This window comes from Atractosteus spatula, chromosome 23 (assembly GCF_055471065.1).
Source record: "Atractosteus spatula isolate fAtrSpa1 chromosome 23, fAtrSpa1.hap1, whole genome shotgun sequence".
Lineage (NCBI taxonomy): Eukaryota > Metazoa > Chordata > Actinopteri > Semionotiformes > Lepisosteidae > Atractosteus > Atractosteus spatula.
Genome location: NC_142728.1, coordinates 7222699 through 7232020, shown reverse-complemented (window position 1 = coordinate 7232020; position 9322 = coordinate 7222699). Strand labels below are relative to the sequence as shown.

Here is a 9322-nt window from a genome sequence, read left to right as displayed (position 1 = left end):
AAGGAAAAATAACTTTTAAGAAACAGCTGGAAGAAATCTGACCAAATCAATAAAATGGGTTGAATGGCCCACTTTCTTATGTTCTAACCTTCTAACATTTAATACCATATTACTGTACAAGCTATACAGTCTGTTTGAAGTTAAGAATGTTTGAGAACGTCTAGAATTAGAGTAATTAAGGGGTTCCTAAAAGGCAAAACAAGGTCCCAGCCACTTAGACGAGACGTTTATTCAGCAAAAAGGTATCGCTTAGTTCCCTTGACAGGACAACACAGGAAGTCCTTTTCCGCTGTCCGTTTGTAACAAAACCAACTCCACTACAGTCCTCCTGTCTGCCAATCCTTAAACAACTTCAGATCGGTGACAAAGATAAATTCAGGGTCTGGCTGTAGGGAAAGTTGATTCTGCTTTTAATGTGATAACCCGTTAAAATCCAGTACCCATCTCACCGGAAACCCATTAGTTGTACAGATGGGACTTTAGTGCTAATATATTCCTTCCCAGACTGGCTGTTTTAAAGGACGCAGTTTCTTCTGGGACACAAACAGGTAAGACCCGCATCTTGAAGAGAGACGGCTGTGCTGCAGCAAGTCTGCAGTTTCAGGCTGCTGACAGTTTCAGGAGATATATTTTTTTAACTTTTTACTTTTTTTTTCCCTGCCAAGATACAATACAGGCGGCTCGGGGGCGTATTTGTTTAAAACCTTAACCTCGAATTTCCTGTCTCATACAATCCCCACCAAAAAATACGGGAACAGACTTTAAGTTGCCTATAAACGACATTGGCGCCTAACCAATTTAAGTGTCGGTAATGGTTGCTTGCCTTCAACGCAGCAAACTGAGACAACAAGTCGTAAGCATGACGAGGTCCATCCCCCCTCCATGAGCAGGCACTTTAAACCATTGAAAAGACACAAGACAGTTAGACGCCGCGCATCGCAGCCACAGCAAGGGGGTGTGTGTGTGTAGCAGCGATGAATGACTGGAGCTGAGCTCAGATTTTCTCGCAGGATATGCGTTTGACAAGTGACTGCACAATTGTAGTTCTCTCTTTTTTCTAAAAAAAAAAAGTTTGTTTGGCCAATTTCCTTTGTTTTCAACGGCGGGGACCTGCTGCAGTATTGAGAAAATGAATACAAATGATGCCAAAGATTATCTTTCAAAACGAGAGATCCCGCAGCTTTTCGAGGTAAGACTTAAAAACCTGCCTTTCATAGGGTACTGTACTTGTTACACACATCGATAGCTTTTCAGTCTCTACGATTAAGAAACGACGGCGTAAAAATAATTAGTGTTGCAGTACAGAGAAAAAGTTATTAATACAATGTCATCTACTGTATTGTACTGTATATACATTTAAGGTATTAATTTGGCTCTCGGTGTTATTATTTATGATAATAGTTACAGGGACGCATTAAGTATTAACCCTTGACGTACAGTAACCCTGCAACATTTTCTTGAAGGACAAGGAGTTAAATAATAAGCAAATAATGACATTCAAAACAATTTTTTTATTAAGATTTCCCAGCTTCTCATCATCTTGATCAAAAGCGTGTAGCAAAAATGCTGCAGGAAATAAGAAATATTGCACCCAGTACTGTGGGTCTTGGTTTGAATTCTGGACCAGGCCTTCTGTGTGGAGTTTGCATGTTTGATCTGTGTTGGTAGGAGTCTTCACAGGGTGCTCTATTTCCCTTCTGTCTCCCAAAGACTTGCTGCCTTGGATTATTGGTGAAATTGTTGCTTTAGTTTTGGTTTTAGTGCCAACTTACTTCACTTAAGTACAACACAAACACTGCTCAGGAGCAAAGTTACATTGAAAGGTAACAATATGAATTTGTAGCATGTGTTACCATTTGAAGATGTCTTCGTCTCTGGAGTAATTAAAAAAACTGTACTGCTTATTGCCGGAGGGGTGCTGGTCAGGACTGAGCCTCAATCTAAAGTGAGCTAAATGACATCTTCTCAACCCTAGTCATTCTATATGACATAACATAACAAACATCGCAAATACCGTAAGTGGGAGACATTTAGGCTGTCTTACTCTTTTAGTTGCTTCATAATATTGATCTTGAGTTTAAGCATCTTGTTCACTTGTTTCTTGAAGGAAATGTCCTTTCATAAAATGGCTGGGCAGTTTGTTCCAGACTCTCATAACCATATATGTACAGTATGCATATGCCTCCTTTTTCAGTCCTGAAACTGACTTAGTTTGCTCTTGCGTCCTCTATTTCGTTATTGGTCCTGATGCTTCTGAGTTTGTTACTACCCTTGGAGATAACATTGCAGATAAAAATGAAAAAATATAGAAAATCCATCTTATGTATACATGTAATAAGTGAGGTGAAGTAACCATTCAAAAGAGAAACCAGCTCTTGGAGCTTCTAGAGATTTAGATATATTCAATTTTTTACCACAGCAGTTGTACATAGAAAGCTGTTCTACTTCTGTTCATGAACAACATGTCTAGTCTAATTAAAGATCTAAAACAGATGAGACTTAAAAACTACATATTTTAGGAATCACACGATGAGGTTGCCTAACATTTTCTGTTATTAGGTATTCATGTATCGTATTTTTTCTTGAATTGTTAAACTCCTGAATTGCCTTTTGTTGATTGCAGTACTTTTTAGTTTCTTACATGTTCGTGGTTGTTTTTATGCTTGGTTTTTTTTTTTAGATGTAACGCCTTGTTTGGAATAAAAGCTTCAACCAAGCTTTCAGTGATAATTATATTTTAAAAGGGGTGTTTAAAAGTTGTGCAGTGGGTAGTATTTTTGCCTTGCAGCTCTGGGGCCCTGTGTTTAATGCATGATGTGCTATCTTCATGGAATTTTTTTCTCTCCCCGTGTTCCGAAAGTTTAAAGATGTATTTGTAGGTTTACTGGATTCTGGGAATACTGCCCCTAGTGTGGGCCTGTTTGTGTCTGTATGTGCCATGAAATGTATCAGTGTCCAGTCCAGGGTCCTAACTTGCACCTGTTGCTTGCCAGGATAGGCTCTGACTCCCCTGCAACCCTGTACTGGATAAAGTGGTTGGAAAATGGATGGATGAATATTTAAAACTGAAATACTTTTTGCTTCATAGGGTTTTTCTTATTTCTGTTGTTGCATATTCATGTTATTGCATTTTTAACAATCATTTTGAAATACATACTGATGAAGTAACATTGATTTGTTAAAAAATAAACAGACATTAGGCTGAGTATAGTACCAATAAGTAAAAAAAGAATTTGGTAACCTTCATGCCATTTGAAATACCCAGTAAACAGACAATTTGTATAAGATATGTAGTGTTATTTTCCTTGTCCAAAATATCCAGGACTACCAATTTGTAGATAAGGGCTCAAACAAGCTTCACAAGTCACAATTTCTAAATGGAAGAGTATAAATAATGTGGACAATAGAAAACTGTCTCATAACAGATAAATCCAAGCAGGGCAACATTACGGTCACAGTCATAGTATCCGTCTTTTTTCCCCCAGATAATCTTAATGGGTTTAGGGTTAAGCATATACTAAGCATGTCCTTTTTGTTTCTTTGTTGAGTGCTTAAAACATAACAGACTGCATCACAAGAACTGGTGCGTATTTTTGTTACACAGAGGGATGCTGTGACTGATATAAAGGTCAGTGATCTGTCATTGTTGGCTTGCAGAACCCCTCTGGTCTCCAAATGTGTGCCTTTTGTGCCCTTTCAGAGAAGCCTGCATGGTCCCAAAAACCTGTGCTTCATAGAGGTATTAGTTCCCAAAAACATCTTCAGCTCCTCTTCACACATGGAAGAGCTCTTCAGTCCTTTATTCCACTGAGAGAGCTGGAGCAGACCCATTCCTGATTCTCTCCAACATTCTCTCTTCCTTCCAAAATATAAACTCATTACTTTCATTCCCTAGAACCCCAGCATACTCCATTGGGCTCACCCTTCTGAGACCTACTGAGATACCTTACCCTCTTGTCTCCAGTTTTCAACTTTAAAGACTATTAATCTACAACACTATAAAGATTACAGTAAATTCAAACTAACCCAGAATACAGTACACACATGAAAGACTAATTCTCCCTATCTTTACTAAATCCCATGCCTAACAAAGTCATTATCTCAGACATGAAGTGGACATAGGACTGCAAGCTAGCTAGCAGTCATCATCATCACAGGAGTGTTTAACCTCTGTGCTATCTAAACTCACTGCAGAAATCCTCTAACACACTCTCCCTGAACACAGCCCTTCCCTCTGCACCTAACTGCTGTTATAATGACTGCTGCTACTCCTGAGGAGTGTCCAGTTCAGGACAGGGCCAATCAGCTGATCCCTATTCTGCCTGTGGAATTAAATTCCAAGGGACTCCAATCAGTCAGACAAGGCAGGTGTGTCCAGTTTACTTCAGTGAAGGAAGAGGCTTTAACTAAGCCCCAGCTTGCTCCATTAGAATCCTAGATCATGTACTGTATATTTTTTAAACGGCTGAAGAATCTGGTTCTGTGTAATGGCTACTTGGCTAGACCATGGAGACCAAGAGGCTCTTACGAGATTATTAATACTACTCCTTCATTAATATACTCCTTTATGCCCACTGGGTTAAAATTTTTGATGCCTTTGGAGAGTTTGAATACTTGTATAAGATACTCTCATTGTCTCCTCCATTTAACAATAAGAATATTTAGTTCTTTTAGCCTCTCAGTCCTTTGAGCCCAAGACTATATCTTGTTGCTCTTCTCTGAACTGATTTCAGGTATGTCTTATTGTTTAATGCAGTTTGCGAGTGTCATTTCACTAAGCAAATGTTGTTAGCTACAGTAGGAAAGCAGTTGTCATTAGAAATGGACGTCCGCATCCACTACTTTGTGAGCTTTGATATTAAAAAAAAATCAAAAACAATTTTAAAATGGAAAAAATAAATGTGTAAAATTATTGTATTTAAAGTATTATAAACTGAGCCCTTTCTATAAAGTTTATTCCAATTTCTCTTTATAAACATCTGAAGTAGATTTGCATAGGTAGATGCTCTATGTCTGCAAAGTATCTAGTTCTTGCAAATACCTTGACTCATTTTAAAAGGATGCAATTTTCAAAAAATAATCTAAATTGTTAGCTATGTCTCCTTTGAAGATTCCATTTAGAGCTTGTAAGTAAAATGAATATCAAGGACTAAACCTGAAGGCTGAATACTGGGTGAGAATGTTACATAAAATACTCAGTCTTTATTGTCCAAACCAATGTATTAGATGTACTGGAAGTGAGAGGGTGAAGTGTGCAGACTCTTCTCAGGTGTTAAGGCAGGTCTTGACATGAGATTCTTTTTTTTAATCCTAAACACTGAACTGAAAGACACAGAACTCTAGCTGGGCTGCCAAGTTCATACAGGAAAACCATTAATAACCTGCTAGAATGCAGTGGAACAACTTTTAGCACACCCTTTATTTCCTGTAAATAGTTGGTTGGAAATTCCTGCTTGTAAAATACCTACCCAAGCTGTGTACTCTTTATAGTTTTTAATATTATTTAATGCACAAAAGGCTCATATACTCCAAGCTTGCATGGAATATCTTCATTATTAATTAAGGGAAAGCATTATAGTTTGAGGGAGTTCCATAGAGACATTTTAAAGCATTATAAAATTGTACAATCTTTGTTGAAGGAGGCAAGCTATGCCAGTCCACCTCTGCAGGTTAATGGGAGCTATTTAAGAAAACAATAGCAGTTATTATGTCAGTAAATCCTGCCGAGATGCATTAAAAGGCACCAAGAGTGTCGTATCATGGTGGCTAAGCCTGTTTTAATTGAATCGAAGGGTTGAGTGACCTGCATTAGTGTTTATTTGCTGTGAAGTTGAACTTCACTCCATACAGCAATAAGGTACAGTAATTGTAACTTTCATTCTCGGATATTTACAGAAAACGATTATTGTTCATTGAGAGATTATTGCTCATTGTTAGAAAATATGTAATCATCGTCCTGTGATTCTTTTTGATTTGCAGTTGCAGGGCTGTTAATACAATATTTCTGCTGTTTTAATCATTTTTGGGAGGGAAAAAGAACAGGAAAGGACGGGAAATAGTAACACTGCATACAAAATGTCATTTTTCTGAATATCACCTCTTTCTAATCAATCTATTCTGCCCACATTGCATATTCCTGGAGTCTCAAAGTACGATGGAGTTGACTAGGTTTACCAATATTAATCACAAGCAGGGAGCTCATAATTCTCTCCCATACTTGTGTAAGAACATTTGTCCCACGTTTGTGAAGCTTTCCATATTTTGGGGGGTGGAGCGGTGCCTGTGGCTGGAAGGTTGCCGGTTCAAATCCCTTGGCCGGCAGAGGAATCCTACTCTGTTGGGCTCCTGAGCAAGGCCTTTAACCCCAGCTTCTCCAGGGGTGCTGTACAATGGCTGACCCTGCGCTCTGACCCCAAGCTTCTCTCCCTGTCTGTGTGTCTCATGGAGATCAAGCTGGGGTATGCAAAAAGACAAATTCCTCATGCAAGAAATTGTATATGGCCATTAAAATGATCTGATCTTAATCTTATCTTATCATTATTACCAATCCTCAGTGCCAGCAGGAGGAGATCAGTTTATGATGAAGTGGAAGTAAATCATTTGAGTACCAGCCATGTCACTTGCAACTGTTGTTGTTATTAGTATTGCTGCATTCAGATAGAAATCAATTGAATCTCATTACTGATGTTTATTTTGCAAAATTGACTCTGGTGCTGACCCCATGTCAGTGGTTTACTGGTTTCAGAACATAAAGCAACATACAGTACAGTAGCAGTTGTAGAATAAGATGATTTTGTAGCTATGTAAGTACTCCAAGGAACTCATCTTTCAGTCTTTTAAAAGAAGCCACTATATTAGCCTCAATAATATGGCTGGACAGCTTGTTCCAGGCTCCCAAAACCTTCTGTGTAAAATAGAGTGCCTTCTGTTTTCAGCATTAAATGTACTGTACATGCCTGCAGTTTCCACTTATGTCATTTGTCCAGTCTTCAATACTGGCTCTGGAAAAAGTCCATGGGCTTGACTTAAAATATTTTCAATCAGATCCTCTCTAGTGGACTAAAAAGGTTGAGTTCTTTACCCTGTAAGTGTAGGCTGATATATCTGTTTGCTCTCCTCTGGACTGATTCCAGAGCAGCGATATCTTTTTTTAGATCTTGGTGACCAAAATTGTACACAGAATTCTAAATGAAATTTTCACTTGTGAACTAAAAGCATTCTTACTAATGTATTTTACTATTTTATCGGAAATTTGAATCCCTGAGTCTTTGACAATTGCTCCCTTAATTGAACAATGTTTGTGTTATTCATTAATAATTAATAAGTGTTCCAGATCATTAGAAATAGGTGCATTAGGGCTGTTCCCAATACAATTCCCAACTGTTCCTGTGGGACCTCTATGTCTGCTGAATTTTGTTCTAACTTAGCTCGGGCTTACCAGTGCTCATGGAGAAGTTTATTTGCTTACTTTATTTAGGCTTTTTGCTTACTTATTGCTGCAATCAGTCCTGAGTTTAAAAAAATCTCGCTTTTTACCAGACACTGTTTCCCACAGCTTCAGCATATAGAACTTTAAGCAGCCTCTCCTCAACTTGCTTATCTTTATTTGTGTCTAAACAGCTCTTCACAGGTGATCAGTTCCTGATGAATAGGCAGGCAGAAATGACACTGTACCAGACATTCATAAATGAGTGTTTTTCTTTCTCCCGATGTTCAGTTGCTTATGTCCAATTGGTTACCTTTCAGCTAACATACAGTACCTGAATTAGATCAGTTCTGAAACTTCTGAAATCCTGTTCAACCTTTAAAAATCTGAAATCAAAATTAAACAGAAGACTGAAATCAATAAGCCTCTGATTACTTCATGATTAACCCATCTGGAGTAGACACAAGAAGACACAGGTGTCTTGCATGAACAGGACTGGGAACTGCTGATTTAGGGTGACTCAGGCTTGTTGGATTGGGGCTCTCTGTGACTGGGGTGGGATTATTGTGGTCCAAGCAGAGGGAAACTTAGAGAATTAATGTAGGCAAAAACACAATAGGCAAAAAGTGAGATAAAATATTCAACAAGTGAATATGATACAAATTATTCCTTCTAGTTGTGTTTTCTCAGTTATAACCATTGCCTGACAGATTAATCTGTGCTCCCCTTTTCTTACTGGACCAGCATGCATTTCTTGGACAATGGGCAACGTGTAATCATACTATATAAATCATACAAATCATCCGCTTTGTTGTTTTGGTTAATTATGTGCTGGGGTTATCTCATTGATCTCAAGCTGCTCCTTCAACGTGGAGATAATTGCGTTTATTCATCACACAAAAAGCTGTTCGGTTTCCTGGTGGGAAGAGATACTGTGGAGCTTACCACTGTTTTGAGAGAGCCCGAGTTAAATCATGGCCACGTGTTACATCCTGACTGGAACCATGGCAACCGGACACTTATTTACAGGCAGGATCCATTCCATGCCTTCCGAGCACAGAAAAGCACCGGAAATCTTGAGCGTTCTCGGCAGAAAGAAGGAGAGAAAAGGAGTGAAGAAATAGAGGAATGAATTATTGTGCAATTAACATGCAAGCCTGAAAAAGAAGCTTTTACAGCGATGTGCTACTTTAATTGTTAACTTCACAGAAAAACGGTCGTGCTTTTCATAAAGAATCAATCGCAATTAATCTTACCTTTCTTTGCTATGAAGGCCTTGGTCCCAGTTATAAGTTATAAGTTATAAGTATTTGTCAAGAAGAATCCAAACCTAAATCTGAGGTACTTCAGAAAGCTGTGGGTATTTGGAAGAAACTACTTTACCAGGTTGAAAATGTAGACTGATTGGAATTCTACAAAAAGCATCTTGATAATCTCCTGCAATCAATAAGATAAACGTATCCAAATGAGTAAAATAGGCAGGATGTTTTGAAGATGCTTGTGCTTTCAGTTCTTAATGCATTTCTGATGCATTTTTTTTTCTTGGAACGCAGGGATCTTCAGACTTGTTGTGGTTTTTAATATTCTCTTGGGCAGATTTTGAAAAGAATACTTCATATGACTTGAGTGAAGTATTCAAAACTCCTTCCACAGCCTATTCAAGAATAAAGTTAGTCTATTTAAACAGTCTGCACATGATCCCTTTGAAATAAGCATTCTGGTCACTCTTACTCTTGTCAAAAATCTTTGTAAGGTGGCAAAATTATTTTTGCAACATAATCAACATGGAGTGCAGCAGTCTAAAATTATGTCTTCCTATTGCATGCTAGTTTTAACAATTAATTCTTTCATTTTAAATTATTTGCCTTTCACTATATAGTCAGCCATTCCGTTGAC

At 38.1% G+C, this 9322-nt stretch overlaps 1 protein-coding gene across 1 annotated transcript in view; it reads left to right on the top strand.

Moving 5' to 3' along the window:
• The first annotated feature begins 924 nt into the window (after positions 1-924).
• The window catches only part of LOC148816092 (adenylate kinase isoenzyme 1), a 54498-nt gene continuing 46100 nt past the window's right edge, over positions 925-9322 (top strand). Inside the window, exon 1 of the mRNA XM_088904649.1 lies at positions 925-1189. Coding sequence (XP_088760775.1) covers positions 1130-1189 — 60 coding nt within the window. The 5' untranslated portion in view covers positions 925-1129. The remainder of the gene's footprint in view (positions 1190-9322) is intronic.